This window comes from Oreochromis aureus, linkage group 20 (assembly GCF_013358895.1).
Source record: "Oreochromis aureus strain Israel breed Guangdong linkage group 20, ZZ_aureus, whole genome shotgun sequence".
NCBI lineage: Eukaryota > Metazoa > Chordata > Actinopteri > Cichliformes > Cichlidae > Oreochromis > Oreochromis aureus.
This window is the reverse complement of record NC_052961.1, coordinates 18,087,426-18,112,841: the sequence shown is the minus strand read 5'-3', so window position 1 is coordinate 18,112,841 and position 25,416 is coordinate 18,087,426. Positions and strand designations below refer to the sequence as shown.

The following is a 25,416-nucleotide window of genomic DNA, read 5'->3' as shown; positions in this document are numbered from 1 at the left end:
TGTAAAACAGGGTGACAGAGAAGTTAAGCTTTGGCCTTTTTTTGCAATCACAGAAACTGGGCACTTTGCAGTCATTCAGTCAGCCATAAACTCTTGTTTATCAAGGTCATTTCAAGTCTACTAAACTCCCCAACCTTGTTTATGCCCGACATATTTTCATGGACCGGCAATAAGGTGTCGCGGATAAATACAACAAAATAAAACTAATGCCGGTACCAAAAAAGAAGATTTATTCATAACACTCGTGAAAAGACCCAGGAAAACCGAGTTAACGATGCGATAACAAAATAACGTCCGCTGAAAACCATATTTCAAAGCTCAACTCTCGGCTGAAAACGACTCACGGACCGGTACTGGTCCGAGGCCGAGGGTTGGGGACCGCTGTACTAAAGTATAAACACTCTATGCTAAAGTGTTGCTGCCTGTCTGACAATTAAAGCTTGGCTGAAACTGGGTGACGCACCAGGACAGTCATAACAAGCGCAGCGGCAAATCTACAACAGAATGAAAAAAGAAAAAGAAAAGAGGTGCCAAGTCAAAGTCTAGTATTCAGCTTCATTGAAATGCTATAGCAGGACCTTAAAAAAGCTGTGCAAGAACAATTGCCTACAAATCTTAATGAACTGAAGCAACGCTGTAAAGAAGAGTGGGACAAAATTTCTCTACAACAATGTGAGAAAGTCAGACAGAAAACAATTCATTTAAGTTAAGTTTTTTTTAATGTCCTGATACATAAAACTTGAAAAGAGGTGTACTTTCTTTTTACCATGACTATATATAATTATTGCACTTTAACTTTTTATGGGTTAAAATTCAGCAGTCTCCTCTATCCTGCCTCTTTTTCATCCTTTTAATATTGTTTGTCTTCTCTCATTTTTTACTCTGTTTTTCTGCTAACTCCTTTCCTGCATCTGTCTGAAATGAATAGTGCCCGGTAGTAGCCTGTGGACGTGCAGCGTGTGATATGATATGACTGAATGAGCAGGCACCAGAGAATATATGCTCCAACCTCCTGGACTGTAAAAAAAATATATATATATTTAACCTTTTTTCCTCCCTTCAATGTTTGTCTGCCTCTCCATTTTTCTCACTCAGACTCCGCAATTGTCAATGGAGTGTACTGGTCTGAGGCCTTGAACAAAGTGTTTGTGGATAACTTTGAGAGAGACCCATCACTCATATGGCAGTACTTTGGCAGTGCCAAAGGCTTTTTCAGGCAGTACCCAGGTAAGTGTGTGTTTGTTATAAGGATGGATGTGATCTGGGGATGACTGTCTGTGTTTTTGTAATTAAGTAGCTGTCTTTATGAAGCAGTAATGGGAATCTTCAGTAACTGACAGCAGGAGACTGGAGGTTAGCAATGAGATAGAGGGGGGTAGAAATGCAGAACAGTGGGAGTTTGCAGAGATTAGGCTGTGTGTAAAGAAAATAAGAAAAATATTAAAACATTTGACACAGGTGAGGTGGTGTGAATATTTTTTGTAGGAGAAGCATTATCAAAAGGGGGGATAGATGTTATATTTAGCATGAAATATGATGAAATCAACAGAAAGTGTTTTACTTTTCTGTTTTCTTAACTTTTTACTTTTTTAACTGTAAATTTTCAAAAAGAAAATGTTAAATGTTCAGTGTTACCTGTTGAATTTTCCTCAGCTGTCCACTAGTAAGCATCTGACCTCAGGGGCTCCAAAGTCATTACTGCATTAATCAATTCTATGCTTAAATAACCCATCAAATCATATTTTCTGTCAACTGGACAAAAAAACCCTAAAACAAAACATGAAAATACCCTGCAGTGTGTTTTATGGAGTCTTCTGTGTATTTATAGTCAGAACAGTCACTCTGCACTAAGGTGCTAAAGGGACTGCCAATCCTGCAACATAAGTTAAAAAAAAGATGTTTTAATATAAAAGAATTTCTACATAGCATGATACTGTAAAGGCAAATGTATTTTTAAAGCAACTTTAAATTCTACTGTGATAGAGAAAGAGTATGTTTTGGTACAAAATCCCAAAGGTTGTTTAAAGAAATGACTTCTTGGCCCACCTTTTTTTATCCCTTTTTTTTCTTAGTATTCCAGTACTTTAGCATTTCATTGTTCATCTGTTTGATTTGTGGCATTCTTAAAGGAATCAAATGGAAACCAGATGAGCACGGAGTTATTGCTTTTGACTGTCGAAACCGGAAATGGTATATCCAGGCTGCCACCTCTCCAAAGGACGTGGTGATCCTGGTGGATGTAAGTGGCAGCATGAAAGGCCTGAGACTGACTATTGCCAGGCAGACGGTTTCCTCCATACTGGACACTCTTGGAGATGACGATTTTTTTAACATCATCGCTGTAAGTCTGCACGGTCGAAAACACTGTTAGACTCGGATAGGTGCGCAAATGTATTCACAAAAACAAACAAACACAAAAAAACAAAGACCCACATCTTTTCCTTCTCAGATCAGAGGAAATGCTGGAACGAATGAACTTTCTCTCCTGTCATGCTCACAACCAATTAACAGTCAGCTGAATGGAGATTTAAAATGCAAAAGAGGCAGTTGTGATTGGATCCAGCCGCAGGCACCTAAAATATTGTTATCGTATTTCAGCGTGATGCAACTCTGCAAGTGTGTGTATGACCGTGAGTGTGTGTGTCTGATGTGATTTCACATCAAAACATTTCCATAGTCACTTTTCAGTCGCTTTCCTCACTGAGCAAAGTTTTCATTATCATTTAATATCCTAATCATGTTGAAAACTCTTCTTTGGAAAAATAGAGAAAAAGAGGATTTGACAATCAGGCAGAAACACATTGTTTCCCCAGACTCTCTTTAAAAGGATATGTCATTTTGACTTATGTGTTTCCTCTTTCCTCTTTTTGTTTGTTATTTATTACTGTGTCACTTTTACGGTGTTGCACACATTATAAAATGGAAATAGTATTATTTTGTCTAAAGTATTTGCAGAGGTGGAACAAATTATGTGTGTGCTCGTGCAGCGAGATTCGGATATGTGGGGCAAAATGTCTCCACATCCAAAGAAGTAAAACTAAAAAAAACATATTCACACACACATGCACATAGACTGAAAAGGTCAAAGTTACTTGCTTTGGAAGAATGCACTATCACTGCCTTTCTTAGTCTAATTTTAGCTGTTTTTAAGGCATTAAATGGTAGATAGTTATCATCACATAAGGGTTTATATATTCTGTGCAGTGTAATGTGCAGTTTTCACCCAGATGAGTAAAGTTTTTAACATCTTCACTCTGCTTTTTTCATGGTAGATTAAACAGCTCTTTTTGAATGCTGGGTTCAAAGTAATGAACATTAATACTTCTGTAATTCTCCAGTACAATGAGGAATTGCATTACGTGGAACCATGCCTGAATGGAACTCTGGTCCAAGCAGATGTCACCAATAAAGACGTAAGTATCTCCTAATGTTACAGACAGGTGGAATTCACTGATTTCACTGATTATTTCACTGAGTTTCTGTCCAAATTTAAAGCTGGAAGAAAAACATATAAATGCATAATGATCATTTTAATTTGTGGAAGTATTTTCAAATTTATCCTTTGAGACACAGGAAGCCAATATACAGATTTGAGGATAGGAGTAAAATGCTTGACTTTTTTGATGATTTTTAAAATTACAGCTGCAGGATTCTGTGAATGAGCTGTAACTGTGTGATTGACTTTTGGCTAATACTCACAAAGACACTGTTTGAATAGTTTAATCTGCTAAAAATAAACGCTTCAACAAGTTCTTCTGTATCCGCTTTAGACAGATGCCATTATTGAATGATTTTGTAATTGTTTTAATGTGGTTGTTGAAATTTAGGCCAGAGTCCATAATTACACCAACCTGGTTTGAGGATTTAAGCATAATGCTTTCTAAATAGACTGAGACTTTTATTATTTTTTCTTTAGGGCCAAAAACAACTATTTCAGTCATTTCTGAGTTCAGCTGCTGGAAATTACACTTATGATTTGCTCAGTGCAATTTTAGAGTCAAGGTCCCCTTTAGTCTTGAGGTGACATTCGCGTGTCCTCTGCATAATAATGATAGGAAATATTTTAATATTCTATAATCTGAGCAAGAGATGGTAGCAATAGGAATTAATAAGAATTTAGAAATTCCCTTATCAATATCACTTATCTATTTGATTCCTTATTGAGCCTCTTATCGATTCTCATTGGGTTGTTATTGCCTCACCTTGAGAGTCACCACAATCTCTAACCAGCATAGGCTGCATTCACTCAGCTTTGACCCCTCTCTGGGTTCTTGGCTAGCTTAGTGTTAGCATGCTAGGTGTGGTTGCAAGTGCTTGCAAAGAGCTAAGTTATGTTAGTAGTATATTACTGTAAATTTAACATAAACTTACAATGACCATTGGCTTGCTTAAAGCTATGTATGTGATGTGCTAATCAGATTGGTGTAGTGAGACTAGCGCGAAGGAGTCCGGTGCTATAGAAGTACAGTGTTTATTCATTGGAGTGCATTATGTTTGCATACGTAGTTTCACATTTTCATGTCAACATGGTGCAGCTCCTGCTATTATTGAGGCATGATTCCCTTCTTCATCTCTGAGACTCTGATTTATGCATCAAAAATCTGGTAATTTCCTAAAACCGTTAAAGGTTCCTTTAAAAAATTCAGTTAACCTCTATTGTTACAGGCTCACAGTTTTTTGACACAGCTGTTTTCTAGCACAAAGATTGACTGCCTTCCATGCACTACATGAAAGTAGTGCAGAATTCTCTGTGGGTCTGTTTAAGTTAGTTTCTGTTTACTTTGTAGTGAGTGTACACTTATGCATATGGATTAGCATTGTGTGTTTAATTTCAGATGGTAGTTTAATGTTGTCTGAGTCAGTCAGCTGAGAGGGGAAGCCAGTCTGCAGCAGTAGATAAGGCTAATGTCTTCTGTTTCAGCTGAGGGCAAGAAGTAGTTGTCACACTGCAGATTTAAACATACTGATCTGACGTTCAAAAATATGTTTTTTCACGCCCAACATCAAATGTTGGGGCAAAAACACACATTAAGACACACATGAATATGACTACATTAATAGTATTTATTTGTCCATATGCATGTCAACAGGTATGTAAATATGTGGAGGTCATTCATGTCTTGTTGTTGTTCACATGTGCAGTAGTTTTAAAGAGATACTCTAAAGAGATATTTTAAAGAGATGATCTCTAACGTCATCTCTTTTGGACTTTCTCTGTACAAATAGAAACATGTTTGACTTACGCTGGAATCTGAAGCACTGATTCTTTGTTGTCTGAAACAGACTGAACTTAGGATTTAAATTACTCCTGTGAGCAGAAATGTTTTTTTCTTGTGTTTAGTAAGAGAAAACTTCCACTTCAAACTATTGGTTTAAGCAGCGCAGTGCCTGTTGATTTATTTTTGAAACAGACCTGTTCGACTCCCTTCTTCACGCACTGCTCTTCTTTTTTCAACAACGCCCCTGTTTCGTGCAGGTATCGGATTTGCATCTGTCCTCACGTTGAGTTAAATAACTTATCATAGCAATCAAAAGCTTTGGCTTAGCAAGCTGCAATTTGAGATATTTTGGTTATTCATTAAAATGTCCTTATACCCTGCCTTCTTTCATTTCACTGATACGATCGCTTTGAAGAATCAAAGGTGTCTGAAGGATTGAAGAAGTTTGATGTGCAATGCACATTTCTGAGCCTTTTGGTGCAGGACAAAAGGTTGGGAACATTAAGCATTGCATTCACACTGACACACACATTTTCAATCTGCCACTTTCGTACACTGCTGTGCCAGGAATTGAACATGGCCCGCTGTGCTGAGAAAAATCACTTCAATCTTAGCTCACAAGCACTCACACGCACACTTGCAAGCAATAGGTAAAGTTTGCTATGCTCCAGGGTACAGCCTTTTGTTGAAACAGATTAACCTTTTTATCCACATCCATGGATAGCTTGTGTTTTTGCCGATGCGGATGTGTTTGAAACAGTGGAAGTTGGTTTTGTGTACACATTTATCTGTACATTGCACTTGCATTATATGTGTGTGTGTGTGGGTATGTTTGTGCGTGTGTGTGTGTGTGTGTGTGTGTGTGTGTGTGTGTGTGTGTGTGTGTGTGTGTGTGTGTGTGTGCTTGCTCCGAAGTGAGCAAAGCTCTGAAATGGCCTTATGTTTCTTATGACCCCCCCACTGTGTACCAAGAGACTTTGGTCCTCCCATGAGTAAGGTACAAAAGACAGGAAAAGATGACGATAGTGGTAGAAAAAGGGAAGGGAGCAGGGGGTGTAGCTTTGGGGTGTAGGTGTAGTCTGTTTCTAAATCATGAAACCTGATTGCATTCATGGCTTATCAGGCCTCTATTCCCAATGGTAAAACTGATATACGTAAAAGGGTCACCGGCATGAATGGAGAATGGGTTTTATAAAGTTGCTGGATTTAGCCAGTCTCAGTAGGAAGTGTTCAAACATGCCAGTTACAGGATCTAAATATCTATAAATAGATTATACTGGATAATGGGGACTGTGTGTGTGTGTGTGTGTGTGTGTGTGTGTGTGTGTGTGTGTGTGTGTGTGTGTGTGTGTGTGTGTGTGTGTGTGCGCGTGCATACGCCATGTATTTGTTACCCCAAGGCTGTTACAAGTAATGAGATGTGCACATGAGACCTGTTCAGTTGCTGAAAACATTAAACTCACCATGAATTGCTAGAGAAATAATGTATCCTTTGTAACGCAATCATGCCTGTGAGCAGATGCGCACACACACAAACTCATGTATACACATATACCCGGTGCAATAAATGACGCTGAGCTAAAAGCAAGGGAAGGGAAAACTGGTCATTATGGTTTTTTCAGTCAGTATGTGACATTTCACTTCAAGATAATGCGGGAGTTTGCCAGATAAACTGGCTCAGGACTGAATTGAAGAGCCCATTAGACCATTGATGCAAACTCTTCACACATAAATGATGGCAAACCAAATTCAGTAAAATATTATCCAGGATAGGAACGGTGAAAAGTAATAACTCTGCATCTTTTCCCCCTGCGTTTGTAGTTATCTCTTGCCTCTGCCTTTGTGTTTTCTTCATAAAGACTTGTAATTCTGTCACCTTTTGTGGTTTTGTCACTTTAATTCTCGGCTTTTTTCAGCGAGATCGTAATGTTCTCAAAACTTTTTCCCCAGCATTTCCGGGAACACCTCGACAAGCTGTTTGCTCAAGGCATCGGGATGTTGGATATAGCTCTGACTGAGGCTTTCAATCTTCTCAGTGACGTAAGTAACACACTCATGCATGATCACGGTCATACACGCACACAGACGCACTCTTCAAACACGCATACACATCAGTTTTATGCATAAAATTAATTAGGGCTGTAATTAATAGCTAAATCAACTGATTCATGCAAAATCCAAGTAAACAAGGCACTCGATGACTCAGGTTAGTGATCTGACATTTCCTAATTATGGACATGTAATTAATCAAACAGTCATCCGGACAAAGACAAAGACACACAATCTAAATATACGTATTTCAACAGCATGTATCTTTTAAAGTGTATCCTGAAATGACAGAGGCAGTGACATGCTGCATAACGACGCCTCGCTGTAATTTTATCTCACAGTAGCCCTTCTACCTTGCGTTCATGCATGCGTATTGAAGGCGTGCTATTATAATTCCATTAACTCACTGTTACAACACAGTCAGCGTCCATGATCCAGTGGAGAGTCTTGTGATGATACATTATAAGCTCTAATGGGAAGGAAGTGGAAGAACTGCTTGATAATGTTTGAACTGGTTAAATTTACATTTGACTGGATGAGAGCTTTTTGTTCTTTGCTCATCACGTGGTAACCCTCTGTTTTTTTCCTTCTTTGTCTTTCTCTGCTTGTCTGTCTCCCGATGTCTAGTTCAATGAGACTGGGAGGGGCAGCGAATGTAGCCAGGCTATTATGTTGGTGACAGATGGGGCAGTGGATACATACGATGCCATCTTTGCCAAGTATAACTGGCCAGAGAGGAAGGTAGTGTATCAGAAGACACAAGCACACACATCATATTATTCTGCAAATATGTTCCAAGACAGTCGGGGCAACTCATCTCAGTTTCCCATTATACTTTGGTCACAACTTCATGAGCATGTAACCATGTATACCAGTGTTTGATGAGAAGTGGAGAGAGGTGGACTAATGCCCTCATGTGGCTATGAATGACTTCTTAAACGCACTGTTGAGAAGAGCATAAGTCTTTTTGACCCAATGTTAAAAGGAACCCCTGAGATCTAATGTGCTTTCAAGTGCACTATACTGCCAGACGTATTTGCTCGTCTGCCTTCACATCCATATGAACTTGACTGACATCCCATTCTTAATCCATACGGTTAAATATGATATTGCCCCATCCCATAACAGCTTCAGCTACAACAGCTTCAACTATTCTAGGAAGGCTTTCCACAACAATTCCACGAGAATTTGTGAGGCTTGCACTCTGCACTAAATTTATCCTAAAGATGTCAGGACCAGTCAAGTTCTTATACACCAAACTCACAAATTGTTCCCACAAAGTTGGGAGCATGAAATTGTTCAAAATGTTTTGGTATGCTGAAGCACTAAGTTTTACTTTCACTGGAACTAAGAGGCCAAACCCTGCATCATAATCCCGCCTCTACCAAACTTTACACTTGGCTCAATGAGGTCAGACAAGTACCGTCTCTCTGTAAGTGTGATTCGTCACTCCGCACAACATGTCTAATTTGAAGTTTGGAGGTCTGTAGTGATTGACTCTTTAGAAAGTTGCTGACCCCCTCACACTATGCACCTCAGCAACTTACATGGTCTACCGCTTCATGGCTGAGTTGATGTTGTTTCCTATCTTTTCCACTTTGTTATAATCCCACTAACAGCTGATTGTGTAATATTTAGTGTAGAGGAAATTTCACAACAGATCTTTTCGCACAGGTGACATCCTATCACGGTACCACACTGGAATTGACTGAACTCCTGAGAGCGACCCATTCTTTCACAAATGTTTGTAGAAGCAGTCTGCATGCCTAGGTGCTTGATCTTATTTATCTGCGGCAATTGAAGTGACTGCAACACCTGAATTCAGTCATTTAGATCAGTGAGTGAATTGGCAATATAGTGTACATAAATCAACAGAAATAATGAGAAGGGCACTGCTCTACAGGGTTAGGACAATGACTTCTAATTATGCAAAATTATTATAACTAAATTAGAAATACAGTTGCTTGAGGAATCTTTAATGTCTTGGTAAATCTATCTAAAAAGACCACTAACATCACAGTTTTTCTGTGTCGTTTTCTGTTTGTGCCGTAAATCTTTCTGACAAGCAGAGGGCATTGAGTGTATCCAGTAGGGGATCTTTTTGAAGTACTTGGAACAGTGCATGGCCCTGTTGAAAAAGACAACACACTTTTGCTGCTGTCCTGCAGTGTTACTGTGGTGCTTTCTGACCTGTCATGAAAGGGCAGAAAAGATGGAGGGAGGAGACAAAAAAGGGTTATTCTAAGGTCATTTTTTTTCTCTAAAGGAAAACTTTTGAAGCTTAATAGGTCAATGATAGAAGTATCAAATGCAATAGTACATATTCACTGTCATCACATACTATATACAGTATACATACTGTAAAAATGAATATGACTTTAAGGGACACAAGCAGTTCCATTACCTCAGGTAAATCATAAATGCTTTTATGCACATTGAGAGGAGAAGGCTTTGAGATTAGGCAGTTGTTGGTGTTCAGATATATTTTTAGTCAATTATAACACTGACTCTGAGTACATGTTTCTGTGTATCATTATGGATGCCTTTTAGTTACTATTAGTGCCACACTTGCACATTGTGTTTCTGTATGTCTGGTACAGTCTGTATTAAAACTGCCGAAAGCTCTCCCCTCCCGACAGCTCCTGCCTCAAGGCTGAACATCAGTGAGCAGAGAGGGGACAAGGCTGCTAGATAGTTCCATTTAGAAGAAGCCCCACTGATAATAGAAGTCTTCAGTCTCTGTCACTCTCTTCAGTCTGCCCCCCCACCCACACCCCACCCCCAATCTCCCTCCTCCACCCACCACTGCTGTTTTTTTAATGGATTCCTTCCAACCCATCTTAGAGCTTCACCACTGCTGAGAATCGCACCAACTATACAAACAGGCTTTGGGAAATGTGAATGCTAAAAACATGATAAATGTCTGTATTCAGACAGCATGTGTTACACAATCCTACACAAAAAAGATCATAAAGAGTTGATTACCATAAAAAAATAACAGCCGTGATAAAAAGTCTAAAACATTTCTTTTCTTTCTGTTACAGCAGCGATTATTTTCAAAGTGATTTTCTCTTAATGTTCAAACATTAGCTTTTTTTCCCTCACATTTTTTAAACTGAAGCATAACTTACTAAAGACTTACTAAAACCAACATCACACAAAATATTCACATAACCACACCTGTATGATGAGTGTAACCATACAAAACACCGACATGCTTTTTACACACCCTCTCATAAACATGCTTATCTACTCTCCTAGCAAATAAAATCTTTTAAACACAATGCAGCACATCCTGTGACCATACAGGGCTGTGAAATGGAAATCTCAGCGCTGTTTGAAGTGCCTTTCAAAAAATGAAGAAGAAAGCCAATGGCATTGATCAGAACAATCATGAGTTAAAACTCTGACAATTTTCTCTCTGTAGTGTTGCCAAACTCTGTCTATTACCTGAGACTGTAGCCTGTTGAGTTGTAAAATCCCCAGACAGCTAATTTGTGATCAAATTGTTTGGCAGGTGAACTGCCCTCAGGGACAGAAACCTGGGATGTGCCATCAGTGTATTATGTAAACTGAATACGGTGTTCCAAGCTGGAACAGATTAATGCCAATTAAAGTTGAACACTGTATACATGCTCTTAAAAAATTCTGAGTTGACTGCCTGACTGCACAAATTCCATTAATTTGTATTTGCTGATATTGCTCTAGGCTGATAGCACTATATTACATCCAGTGACGTATTGTAATCATTTCAAGATTAGTTTTTTTGGTGTTTCTTTTTTTTGTTTTTAATTAGTGCATCACAGTATTGTATCCTTTGCTCTTATTTCCTTTTCAATATACTGAAAAGTCTGTATGGGCAGAGTGAATCAGATGATTTGTTGTTAGGAAATTTCCACTGGATGCAAAGGGCTGCACTGATTGTGGGAGCTTGTAGGGTGCCCGTAGACATAACTGTAGAAACTCCTTGAGAGGCAAGGTGAAACAAGACATCCCTGCCCATTGAAAGATGCTGCACACTGTCTGGAATTAGCGGAGAGCCACATGTATATCCCTCAGCATTAGGAGGCTGATATGCTATCCTACACACAACAATGACCATGCTAGCTTTTGAATTATCTTTGTGCACTGCCTATACCTTATCTGTCACCACTGTTTGGCAGTGCATCACAAGGCAACATCACCCTGCATTTGCCAACATTGTGCCTCGTTTTCCTAGGCGGTTAAGCATAACTGCCTGGAGATTACTCAGCACTACAGCCTAGAAAGGACAATCCTTAGGCTCTCTCGTGTAAATGAGAAGAATTGACTAAGACCTAGACCATGAGCACTCATGTGTCAGTCTCAGTGTGTCTCAGCCTCACAATTTGAATTGTGAGACATACTCATTGCAAGTTGAAAGCTAATACTAGACCGAGAAACGAATTCCTTGGAGAAGCCTGTGAATCAATCTGTAAGACTTGCTGATAAAGCTTGTTAGATCCTGTATCTGAACTAAAACAGAAGAGCAGTGCCCACACAAACATGACTGTTCAGACTGCAATCACAAACAGTAAAGCTTCTTTGACCAAATATCTTCTGCACATATAGATACATGTATCTGTTTATTGAGAGGCTTACTGAATAGTGGCCGTATACAAACCATTTCTGCTCACCATGTCTGTCTTTGTTGCAAATTTGGATTCAGGTTAAATCATCAAGTTGATGTATATGTAAAATTAGCCAAAGTAGGACTTTGTCTGGTAGGTCTTAGACTTTGTTAAGTACTGAACAGAAACATCAAAACACTTAGCTTGCTTTTTCTACTTACTCTTTCAAAAAATGTGTGAATGTTCCCAATGTTCCCACTGGAGAACAAAATCAATTATTAAGTTAAATGCTAAATATGTAAAATATTCATACATGTACTAACTGAAATTACATCCATATCAGTGTCTATGCATACTGTATGTGCATGAATTTGCAGTATTTATATCCTAATGTGTCTGTATTCTTTTGTGCATGTGCATTTTTTTCCAGGTATGAAAAATGTGTGCACTCAACTATCTTAAAGATTGCATGTCGTGGCTCAAGTTCTACTATTTCTTCTTCTACCTCAATTTTGTCGTACTCAGCCGTAAACCTCGTCCATATTTAATAACCAGTCTGTTGCGGTTTGGCATTCAGTGAAGTAAAACACATAATCACACAAAGAAAAGCTTACATGACACCTCTTTATCAAAGTCTTACATGGCGTTATTCTGATCATAACAGCTGTGTTGTGTTTTCCTAACACTTTGGTAGTGTCACTCAAATGGCTCAAGTTTGATGAATAGAGGATTATTGTGGTTTAGATAATGAGCGGTGCTTAAAAAATGACAGCCAAACAACTATACTTATTCAGTGAAACATATTACAGTTATCAACAGACTGACATTATCCAGGAAAAAAACAATTTAGAACTAGATGTCCATGGTCAAGGTGTTAAATTTACATATTAATTTTATAAAGACTTTTTTAGTGAAACAAAATGTAATAGAGAATGCAGTGCATACATATTCCAGGAAAAGTCAATTGCATCTATACATAAATGATGTTTTTGCATTAATTTTTGCAATTTTCAGACTTTCTGAGTTCCAAAATTGAATCAAATACATGTTTAAAACTCTGAGAGGTCTTCGCACTCATGTGCATTCATATGCAGTACACACAGTACATATACACACACAAACAGAAACATGCTGTTGGGGTTAAGGAAGTCAGTGGAAAATGCATATGCAATAGGCACAGCAGCTGTGCCCCCAGAGGCTTGCATCTGGTCCAATCTGGCAACAAATCTCTTAACACTCTCATACATGCACCTGCCAAATTCACCTGCTGCTAGAGCCAACTGAGCCAGGAAAAAAATGGGTTTGACACATAAGAGTAAAGAAGATTCTCCGTGCTGAGCACATAAAGCTTGCTTTTTCAAATTAAAATGTTATTAAATTTGCGTTTTATCTTTTGTAATCACTGTAATTGCAGATTTTCAAAACACTCGCCTGCATTTGCTCATCCTTAATTTTTAGGTTCTTGAATAAATAAATAAAAATAGCTGGAACTGAAAATTTAAATTTAAAGGTAGCACAATAAACTTTCAGGAAGCAATCATCAACTAGGAGAAAGGACTTGGTAATCACTAAATGAGAAAGAATGAGTCTTTTGCCAGGCTTTGACAGTGTTATCTTCTGAATGGTACCATGGCGGCCCCTATCAAATATGATTAAAATGAATGACGGGAGGTATCTGCTTTTCTTTCCCCAGGTCCGTATATTCCCTTACCTGATTGGTCGAGAATCAGCCTTCGCAGAAAATCTAAAATGGATGGCGTGTGCTAACAAAGGTGGGCTCTTAAAAGACTGTACTTTCCTCTCCTTATAATCTGTTTTTGTGGGGTAAAGTTGCAGCGTGTCACTGTCAGCCGGATGAAAAGTAAAACATTATGCAGCTCAGGATTTGTTTGGAGTTTTGGCACATGTGTCTGTGTGCATACATACACTAGCATAGATGAGTTTGTCACTGCTCATCAACATAAGCACGTGTATGCGACAGGAGGCAATGGGTTCCAGTTGCACAGGCCTGATATGTCATATTACTTCATCTTCTTTGAGCTTAAAGTCCAAATTAATCATAGTGATGCACCACTTTCGAGCAGCTTTCCGTGTGGTCATGGTTGTCTTAATGCGTAGAGCACTTTCCTTCAGGATCTATATTTAGCTGGGAGGTGGCTGACAGAGACAGTCTGGCTCCATTTCCTCAGGCTCCAGTAGATAAGACAGGCAAGCCACAGGTCACACAAAGGGTGTTAGCGTGTGTGTGTGTGTGTGTGTGTGTGAGCGTATATGTGTGATACAAGAACATCCACAGTGTTGCTTGGACGTGATATCAGAGAACCCATCCAGTGACTTTGAGGATATTAGTGATGATAAAACCTGAGACAAAAGAGACTCACAGAAGTCTATGAATATTTTTGTTTGGCTGTGCGCTTGTGTGCGCATGCACCAGGGATTGCACATGTTGCCCTAAGGCTGTTGCAAGCAATGTGATGTACACATGAGACCTGTTTGGTTGCTGAAAACATTTTGTTTGTTTAGATTTGTGTATGTGTGTGTGTGTGGGTGCATGTGTAATGCTATAGTACAGATGTGAATGTGTATGACTGATGATGATTCAGGGGGATGACTGTGACATTCTCTCCATCCTGCAGAAATGATGCAGAACAGTCTTCTGTCAAAAACTCTGTATGGCCTAGAATATTAGTAGGATTGGAAATGCTATGAGTGTCACAGTGCAAGTAAAGCTACTTTTGGTTGCTTCCTTATTCACAAGGAGTCGCCAGAGCGGGTAGCGCCGCATGTTTGATTTGGCAGATTTTTATGCTGGATGGCTCTGATGTAACCCCAGAGGAATTTGTGTCTGCTCTTGGGATAGAACTGGTGCAAGTATTGGTAAAATAATGTTAGATGTTTTCACTAACTCTCAGCATTAACTGTATATTTACTACTACACCTGAAATACTAGGAATACATTTGGTTGGCAGTGAGTGTGTAAAAGAAAAAGGTATTATTTATCCAGTTATGGTAGATACATTTTTGACTCCATAGAGCTGTTGCAGTGATTGGTCAATCTCACTGGTTAATGTGTTTTCACATCCTAAGTACAATAAAAATGACAACAAACCAATAACAACCATTTCACTTTACTTGTATATCAACAAATACATTTTCAACTTCTTATGAGAAAGAATGGCTAAAAGCACATTTTGAACACAACTAGTAACTCTTTTAGCAATAGACCTCAAATTGACCAGTTTATCAGTGGGCCAATATTATGGGTCGATATTAACTTTTTGTTGATCTATTGGTATTGGGATTTATAATGGCTTATCTGTGGAAAATGTAAAAAGTAAAGAAGATTTGGGAGAAACACTTTTCAATCATGTTACGAGTGTTGATGTTGGATAGTTCATTCACCAGAGGGCACTGTGCAACTTCCCTGTTAACACCCCACCTGTTTGGATGACCACAAACACAATTACCGGCTCATCTGAGTCGAGTCGGACAGAATGTAAATGAGTAAATAAACAACCACACATAGAAGATATTAGGGAAATCTGTTTATGTTTCATGTGTCTGATATATGTCTGATATTAGGCAGCATTTAAAAAAAAAAAGACAAATACTCTTATTGTTAAATAACCACCACACCCTGCCTTCACTGTCTTCTCGCGTGCAGTTTGTTGCTTTGGACGGTCGATATTATTTAAACTCATCCCCTTTCGCTACCTCTACTCCTTGCGTCTTCACATTTCCTTCTACCTCCCTGTCATTCACACATGTATTCTGTCTTTTTTCTACTGACTCTCCTTTCTTACTCCAGTGCATACCTCCTCCTCCTCTCTGGGGTTACTTCTATGTGCTCCACATTCTCTATACAAATCACAGTGTTGTATATACAAGTAACTTTAGTGTCGTTTCAGATGTTCTTAGCAATTATTTGCTAAAATGTGTATCAAAGCTAATCAACACCCCTTTATAAGTTGTTTATTACACGTGCAATTTAACATGTTAATTTTATTCAGATTTAAAAGCTACATCAGTACTTGCCTTGTTGCAACCAGTGCAGGAGCAGTTTTCCTCTAGTGGCATTTGAGTATTCTTAAATGTGGTATATTTCTGAATGTAATCAGTACTTTTTTAAGAGGGAATTTTGATCATGTCATATTAGTGCATTAACAGGTTATTAATAACAGGAAGCAAGGCAACATTTTTAAGTATTCTTTCTTAAGTCACCTAGATTATTTTACCTTACCTTTGCAATAGCTTGGTAGGGTGACAAGCTCTCTCCTTGTAATAAGCCAAAAACTTACATTTTTGTTGGGTTTAAAAATACTTTTAGAACTGTGCACCAAGATAGTGCTTCCTTACATGATGATACATTTTTCACTTCCACCTCATCCATTATTTTCATGAATCAGGACACCTTACTGGATCTTATTTGCTTACATATGACCCAGACCAAGGTCATGTAAAAATATATTGATGCCCTCAACCTGTCCACACCTTGCTGAGGCTGTATTGTATGTACAACATGGGTACCATGCCACTGAAAGTTGGGAGCCTTCATTTTTCTCCCCCTGGCACCTGGCCCTGATGGCTCAGCTCGAAGGACACCCTCAGCCTTTGAGAGGGAGCAGTAATTCTCGACTTACTACTGTGATGAACGATGCAGTTAGACTAGACAGTGTGCTTTGTGTGTGATACGCGTCTGTATGTGTGTGTTCTCATTGCACCGTCTGGTGGAATAATAGCCAGCTCCAAATGCCTCTGAGGATAAAAAAGTCCTGTAAAGGTTCACTTCCAGGTCAAGTTCAGTGTTAAGTATATTCCTGTTGCTATACTGATTACAGCAATTATGTGATACCAGCACTTTTTTCAATAATAGATTTTATTTTTTAGTTAATTGTTCTATTTTGGGCTTTACTGTAGATATAGTTTTAAGATTTGCTTATAATTAATAGTGCATATTATCAGATATTTGGGCTGGGTTGATGCACCACATCTATCACAGATCTGTGTATTGTGTCTAGACTTCGGGTCCTTTCTCCCTGTGGAGTAAAAGTTGTTGCCGGGAAAGATGACCCCCAAATATATTTCCTCCGACTATGATTTTCTACTTGAATGCCCAACGGTGATGGAGGCAGTTTGCTGTTTTTACAGCTGGGTGAAAATGTGGTGGGCTTTTTCTTTTCCCTTATTCATGGTGTCACTTCATGTCCTTTGTCTCTGTCTTACTGCAATGCTGGCTCTCTTCCTCTTGCTTTTTCTGAACCTCCTCCTGAGATAACAGTATATTTCCTCCTTCACATACACATTAGTATCATAATGATAGCATTACCATCATGGGAGATAGAATCGCTTATAGTTTAACTGAGATATTTTTGGTCTTACATTTAGATACAGATGCATATACGTATACATTAAAAAACCCATGATGGTTGGCTCTTGCTTGAATAGTTTGCGGAGGATACTTTAAAAGTTACTCATACATTTAACCACGTTTCCATCATGCAAACAGCAGGTCATTGCACTGCATTCCAGATGTAGTTAGTCTGTATTGTTCCCAAGATTATTAAAATAGTAGCAATGGCTTGGAATATGTTGCTGGCTCCATATAGCTAAAATGTTTTTTTAGACATCTGATCTACCCTCAAACAAGCTTAGAAACACAGAGCATGTGTTTTTGGGCAGTATAGTGAGTTAGACTTCTGAGCCTGTGCTGTCTCATTGTTGGCAGGATCTAATTTAAATAATTAATCTACTTTAATTAAGAATGAACAATTCTTCATTTCTGTTTATCTTTCTCCTCCACTTTTTGCTCAACAGGGTATTTCACTCAAATTTCCACACTGGCAGATGTGCAAGAGAACGTGATGGAGTATCTCCATGTTCTCAGTCGTCCCAAGGTGATTGACCGGGAGCATGACACGGTTTGGACTGAGGCCTACATCGATAGCACTGTGAGTTGAATACGCTTGCTACTGGACTTCAGTTCACGCGGTCCTTGATAGCCTCACATATCCACTGGGCTGTTGTAGGTTTAGAAAACTCTATAATGGACTGAATTATTGTATACATAAACCACAGGACATTTTGTTTAAGTTAGTATTGTGAAAACATGTATTTTGAAGGGGAATGAATTAAACAACCCAAATGAAAGTTATCGAGGGTGAAAGACAAGCAGAGGGCTGACAATGTTTTCTGCCTTTATACCTTTGACTGTGAATGAGTGAGTCTATGTGTAGCAGATGGACCCATTAAGTAAATGAGCCTCCTGTGTGTGCTTGGGAGTTTTGTAGGGTGAGCAGAACATTTGTGAGTTGCAGCATTTTCAACTCCAGACAGTCTTAGGAGAATCTTTTTTGGGGCATTGCCCATAGTTGACCTTTCCCGCGTGAAAAAGTCTCACTTCAGATTTATTAATACTGGAAATACTGTGCTTGGTTTAGAAGAGGGTGCCATCATACCAGAGCATGATGGGTCACAGTCACAGTCACAGTCATTTGCTTTTAACTCACCAGGGCATTTATGTGGGCCCTTCTCACATGGATGCAACATTGCACAATTGTACTGGGGAGCTGCTATAATAAAGTAAATTTAATGTCTGATCTGAACGCATAGGGCATTTATTGTTCCCACATGTACCATCATTAGGTAATGTCTAGAATAGTTCAGGACTTTGCTGTGAAAACTATGGTTTCCAATCTCTAAATCTCCTATTCTATCACAATACTGACCGACATACTGGGACTGGGTAGTGAATATTCAATTCAATTCAATTTAATTTTATTAATATAGCGCCAAATCACAACAACAGTCGCCTCAAGGCGCTTTGTATTGTACAGTAGATCGTACAATAATAGATACAGAGAAAACCCCAACAATCATGTGACCCCCTTGTGAGCAAGCGCTTTGGCAACAGTGGGAAGGAAAAACTCCCTTTTAACAGGAAGAAACCTCCTGCAGAACCAGGCTCAGGGAGGAGCGGCCATCTGCTGCGACCGGTTGGGGTGAGAGAAGGAAGACAGGATTGTGAATTACAGTCAAAATAATAATATTTACCAAATAATATTTACCAAAAATCATGTATTAGTCTCCTGTACATCCTTTATAGTTGAGTGACACAAACATCCCAAAAAAACCCCCCGAATGATAATAACAGAGTTAAAAGGACGAATCCTCTGTGATCCAAAATCAGCACACAACATGCTGTATTATTGATTCACACACGCTGGTCCTTCTTGGCTGAAGTTACTCTGTTTAGACACGGAGAGAGAATAGCAGGAGTTATTTTTTTCAACAGTTTCTGTATAGATTGAGAGTGTGAGAGCTTTGGCCATGTAAAGAGGCAAAGGTAAGTGCCCTCCACTAGAAATACCCACCACACAATCAAAAAACTACATAAAAATAGACTCTTTTCTCTCAACTATCCTTTTAATATCCCTTATGTTTTACCCTTTTCTGTCTTTCTGTGCTCATTTGTTTCTCTTTGTCCTCATTATCCCTCCCATTTATCACAGAAGTACATACACTCAGCACTGACCTAACACGTATAAGGAAATGCTTACGTTTTCTTACAGTAGAGGATACGGCACTTGAGTGTTGATTCCTCTCTGCTGTGGCCCTTTTGACTATAAAGCTCGCCTCTCTTGAGACAGTCACTGTTTTTAAGTTGTGTTCAATGTCAGTGGATTTTATGTGCCCACTGGCACTCCATTCAGTGAAAATTGCACTGAAAGGCTTTCTGACACTTATCCACAAATGTATTGACCCTGTCTCTCCTCCTCATCATCATCCTCCTTCTCACCTCCTCTTCCTTCTTAATCTGTTCTCTTTAGCTCCCCCAAGCACAAAAGGTAAAAAAAAAAAAAAAAAAAATCTGGTTTGAGGTCATTGGTGCATTGTGCTGTGTTGAGGCCTGCTGTGTGTCATGTGCATTTCTTGTGCATGTGCGTTTTGGTTTCTAATATCTGTGAAATGAAATGAACTATCATAGCGGCTCGTGGCATTTTCTTATGTGTCGTTGTCATATGTTGTTTGTCAACTTCCTGATTGAAGCCATGCCTCATGGTTGTCATGGGTGCCATTCACGCTCTCTCTTTTGCACGTCTGATTTCGCATTTGCACACGTCTGTGCACAAACTCTCGCTCATTCTTCACTGGTGATGCTATGTTAGCCTTGCTTTGCCAGTATCTCTGGGCTGGCATTGTGATTATGTGTGTAAATGTGAGGCTTCATTTTGTTCTTTGGCCTGTGTGATTTTTGGTGTGAAAACAAGATTGCCTGTGTTATTTGTTTTGGTAGAATTCTCCAGAATAAGCTGTTTTGTCATCTTCTGGGTGAAAATCCAATAGTCCATAATGATTGGCGGGATGATCTGTTCTGATGCCTTTTTATCATTTTCAGTGTTTTATTTTTCCAATGATTTATGAATCGTATGTGGGTTGAGATAAGCAGCTCTATAATCATAACAGTGATGATGGCGAAACAAAAGAGCGCTCTGCCTCCCCATCAGTGTGAGCTAGGCACAGCAGTAGCATTACACAGCTGGCAGGCCGTATGTCTGACATAGTGCTGTTAGTGTGATAGACCCGAGCTGATTGACATCAAAACAGCTCAGCAGAAAACTGAAATAGATATAATTTTTCAGGCATGATAATTAGGATTAGCGAGGAATCTGTACCAATTCTTTGCATATAATTGCCCCAGCACTGCTCTGGTCTGGGTGCTGTGAACACACATACTCCTTTGAAAGTAAAGCAGTGACAGAAAGATGCACACATCATACATAGTGATACTGTGTGATAAGAAGTGAGCAAAACTCCTTGGATTGGCTCTGTGTTAGAAAATTGATGAGCATTTTGGCTGTGTTCTAGGACTGAAGTGTATCATCTTTCCTTCATGCTATCTTTTCCCGGTTTTCTCCCTCTCACTGCGACCCAGTAGTCTGTCTTTCTTATCTCACCTTTCTTTTGTTTTTTGTTTTGTTTTATTGTTTCACTTTCCTTCTTCCTCCCTATCTCTTTCCCTCCACCTGTGCTCTCCTTTCTGCCATCCTCCCTCTCGCTCTCCTATCCCTCGTTCCACCAGCTTCATTCATCATTCTCTGGCTCATTTGGCTTTGTTTCCCACTCTGCTGGATGAACTGACACTGGAGCTCAGGGATGATGCGAGGGAGGTGAGGGTGAGAGGAATGTGTCAGGGGGAGATATTTGAGGACAACGGTAGGGAGGGTTGGAAAAAGAATGTAAGAGATTAAAGAATCATAAACGTTCTGGGAGCGACAGGAGGAATTTGCATTTAAGTTTAAAAAAACGAGACTGATATTTGATTAAGTACGAAGACCAAAAAATGGGGAATCTGTGAGCAGCTGATTGCCTTTTGAAGATAAACTGAAATGCTGAGATGTTCAAAATGTCTTGCTGGATGAAAATGAACTCCACTATTTCAAAGCAAAGCATTAATATTGATTGAGGTAATTAAGAGCTTTCAAAGATAATCCCAAAACACCTGTGCAGTAAAAACATGTGCTGGATCTGTGCCAGCTCCGTTTCCCATGGGGTCTGTTTTAGTTTCCTCAAATTAGTCTGCAGAGGTGGCTTTGGCTCCCGCACTAACACACAAACCTGGTCTCCAAGGAAACAGGGGTCACCTCATCTACCTGCACGCAATTTGTCACAGCAACCTAGATTATAAAGTGTACTATGAAACATAAAACACAGGCCAAGGGTGTGTATGTTAGCCCTCTGATGGGTATACGTGTGTGTATTTATGTGTGTGTGGGTATGTGCTAGTGGGGTGTCAAGTGTATTAATGCCCAGTGGTGTTCTCGTTCATTATTTGACCCACAGCAGGGGAAAGAACTTGCACAGCTCATTTACTCTGACTGATACAGATAAATTCGCAGAGGCAATGATGATGCAGATTTGGCCCAGATGTGTGAGTTCTGACTTAAGGAGGATCCCTTAAGGATTAGGGTTAGCACCACTTCCACTTTCTCACAGCAAGAAGGTCCTGAGCCAGCAATACCAGGCTAGGGCAGGGGCCTTCGATGTGGAATCCTCATGCTCTACCATAGGTCTTCGATTTCACACAGCATCTAAATACATGCTAAGTTACTGGCCTGGTTGCTTCAAGCTGGCTGCCCTGTGCTCCTAATAATTAGGATGGGTTATGCAAAGAGAAAAAAATTCCCCGTGGGGCTGAATAAAGTGTATCTTACCTTCTCTAAAGGTCTTTCCTTCCTTGGGAAGGGTAAATATGGATTTTCTGTAGCTCTGATGGTGACTTTAAATGCACTGGCTCTTCTTATTTACCTAACATTCTGGCAATCCCCGGAATTGCTGGGTAAGCATGGGCATTTTTACCAGTTTTAACAATCTGGATTTCTGCACAAAGAGTTCATATATTACACAGAGTCTTCTATTGGGGTTCACAGGGATACATCAGCCCATATGACCAGTAATATACTGCACAGTATGATTGAAAAGTCCTGGGTTTGGATATATCTCTTTAATTTATCCTATTCTTTAGTAGCACGGCTGCCACTTGTTACAGCTGCAGTATCTAGGTATGCTTTGTTCTCCCTTCTATGTCCAATATTGGACTCCAAATTACATTTAGCAGCTGTCCAAACTCATGCCACTAATTCCTCTTTCCTTAGCGTCTGAGGGATACTGACAGATTTCCTTGTCATTACCTGTTATCTCTCATGGTAAAAAAGAAAAAAAAGTCTTAGGGTGGGGTTGGAGAAAGCACTTTTACAATGTTGGTATAAAATTCAGTACTTTCTAAAGATGCGTGCTGATATTTAGTCAGTCCAACAAATTTAAAAAATGATATTCCTTTGATTAGTGCAGCGTAAGTAGAACATGCTTTATGCTTTTTGCCACCCCGTGTACTCCAGAACTATTGTAGATTTTCATCTTGGATTTATTCTTTGCTTAATGATCCAATTACTGATGCTGAATGGAATAAGTCACTGACATTTAGACAGATTCAACATTTCTGGGTAGGCAAGGTTAGATCATATTTTTCAAGTACTAAGCCTTCCTCCAGTCTCCTAAGAAAACAGTGTCAAGCTTTCATCTGTAATGGATATCATCGTCAGATACAGACATCCGGTAGAAAGATAAATATCATAATTATCCCAGCAGTCTTTAGAGGGGGAGATACCCAGATCCAGACTAGAAGCGCTGCCTTTGGATAAGCTTATTCTGCAAGAGATCAAAGGCAGACTCTGATTGAACATATTTTAGGGCAAATAATAAACATGAATAAAACATGTCGTGGAAGTTTAGTTGGTCCCTGAAGAAGAAGATATGACTAGGTCTTCAGCTAAATTCCCATCAAATTCTATGTTCCAAACGGATGTTTTGCAGCTTGAAAAAACTGCTCAGTGTGATTAGGCAAGATGTTTCATATAAGATGCATGAAATGTGCTCTGTGGTTACATACAATTTGTAACAAAAACAGTGAAGTTTCATCATTACCTTCCCTCTCTTCCCTCCCTTTGGCTCTTTCTGTTTTTTTGTTTGTTTCTGCTTCACAAATCACTCAGTTGGAGGATGGTCAAGGTCCAGTTCTGATGACTACGGTGGCAATGCCAGTGTTCAGTACCAAGAACGAGACTGTAAGCTTACATACAGTGATACAGAATTCATAACACATTCACCGTCACTGCCCTCGTGATTCCAAAGCTTGATGTCTCAAATGAAATTACAGCTTAACTGAAAAACTGAATTTTCCTCATGAGTTATTCCATAACTCACGGGGAATTAGTCTTTGAGAGAATTGACACAAATGGTAAAATCATTGTTAATTTTTTTGTGTATTTGATGGACGCTAATGTCACTTTGATTGCAGTTTGTAAATTGGGACAAAGCAGTGCATCGCAAGTTGAATATTTTTATATATAACATAAACTGAGGCACTGATGTAAAAGATTGTTATGTAAGTAACCTTTCAAACTGAGCTAACCGATTTTTGTATATTTGTGTGCTTGCAGAGAAACCGTGGAATCCTTCTAGGGGTGGTTGGGACAGATGTGCCAGTCTCTGAGCTGCTCAAGACTATCCCCAAATATAAGGTAACACATCCAGCATCACGTAGTTCTTCCTGCATGTTATTAGGGATCTGAATGGCCATTATTTAATAATGTTCTACACTATCACACTGACTACCGAGGGTTCCCAATGCTTACACACGCAGTTTTATACACTTGTGCACATTGGCACAGTCCTGAATACCCATGCACACAGCTTTAGCTCACTAAGATGTTTTACTGGGTATGGCTACAACAGCCACTGTCTGTTTCCATGAGGTGTCCAGATCCTAGCGAGCTATTGCATAAATAGGAGAGACTGATTACATGATGTGCAACTTCTGTGCCAGTCACCCTCTGCTCTACACTGAACCCTGAACATCTTGCTCCACTTCTCCAGTCCCACAAGCGGTCCAAAACCCCACCTTATAATACTTAAAATACTCCACATAAGTCCAGAGTACAGTAACTGAATGCAAAGCCAAGTAGCAGATAAATTAGAGATGAACTTAGTCACAGCTCCTGGTTTGACAGGAAATTACACTCGCTTCATTAATGCATTCTGGTCATGTCCCCCCACCCACATCCCTGCACTGATTTCTTTTGTAGATCTGAATCTTGGATGGGTGTAAGGTTTTGACATTTGAAAGTGTGTTATTTGCTCAGACATGACATGATGAATGATGCCGTCCTTTCCCATTGTGTAGTTCTCGGTTTTACCACAAAAACAAAGACTTTGAAAGGGCTTGATTAACCAGATTTACAATTAGGTACTGATTTGTTATGCATAATTTTGGTGTGTCTCTGTGTGTGCTTTTGCATATTCTACTAGCTGGGCATTCATGGCTACGCCTTTGCAATCACCAACAACGGTTACATCCTCACCCACCCGGATTTACGACCACTCGTGAGTATTACCTCCAGGACATTTCAGAGTTTACTGAGGTTGAAGTTGAAAATGTGTTATTCTGTACTGGATAGATGAATACACCCTCTCGAGTTCACATCAAGTCAATTACCGATTTTCTTTTTTTTGTTGTCACACTGAGATTGCGATTGACTTTAACAAAATGGTGTGTAACTGTGTGGGTACTCTGTGTGGTGTGCCTTGTGAGTATGCTGGCTGCGTGGTGGTATGTAGATGAGGAGAGCATGTTCCAGTCCTTTGCTGTTCTGTGAATAGACAGAGATACAGCTTCTGAATGGCTGTGATTAACTCTATTGTACTCACCCACTCCTCTCACAAGAGCTGGACGGAGAGAGTGTAGAAAGAGAGGGAGGCTGCGGGAAGCAAGGAACCTGCTGAATGTGAGGATAGGTGCAGGTAGGCTCGGTGTAACACTGGGGGAGAAGAGTGAGATGCTCATATGGATGCGAGGGGAACAGATGAGATGGAGAACAGAGAACAGACAGTGAGGCAGACAGACAGATGGTTTAATAGAGGTCTAATTAAAGACGTTAATGACCAGTGTTTAACAGCTAATGAGGGGTGGGAGACTGTCCTCACTGACAGATTCAAAAGTAGAC

At 39.5% G+C, this 25,416-nt stretch overlaps 1 protein-coding gene across 1 annotated transcript in view; it reads left to right on the top strand.

Annotated features, from left to right (window-relative positions):
* Positions 1–25,416, top strand: part of cacna2d3a (calcium channel, voltage-dependent, alpha 2/delta subunit 3a) — a 124,284-nt gene that overhangs the window by 64,552 nt on the left and 34,316 nt on the right. The window contains exons 6-15 of the mRNA XM_039604049.1: positions 1,096–1,227; positions 2,130–2,341; positions 3,339–3,413; positions 7,170–7,259; positions 7,896–8,009; positions 13,551–13,629; positions 17,672–17,805; positions 23,407–23,478; positions 23,854–23,934; positions 24,722–24,796. Of these exons, the coding sequence (XP_039459983.1) occupies positions 1,096–1,227; positions 2,130–2,341; positions 3,339–3,413; positions 7,170–7,259; positions 7,896–8,009; positions 13,551–13,629; positions 17,672–17,805; positions 23,407–23,478; positions 23,854–23,934; positions 24,722–24,796 (1,064 nt within the window). The remainder of the gene's footprint in view (positions 1–1,095; positions 1,228–2,129; positions 2,342–3,338; positions 3,414–7,169; positions 7,260–7,895; positions 8,010–13,550; positions 13,630–17,671; positions 17,806–23,406; positions 23,479–23,853; positions 23,935–24,721; positions 24,797–25,416) is intronic.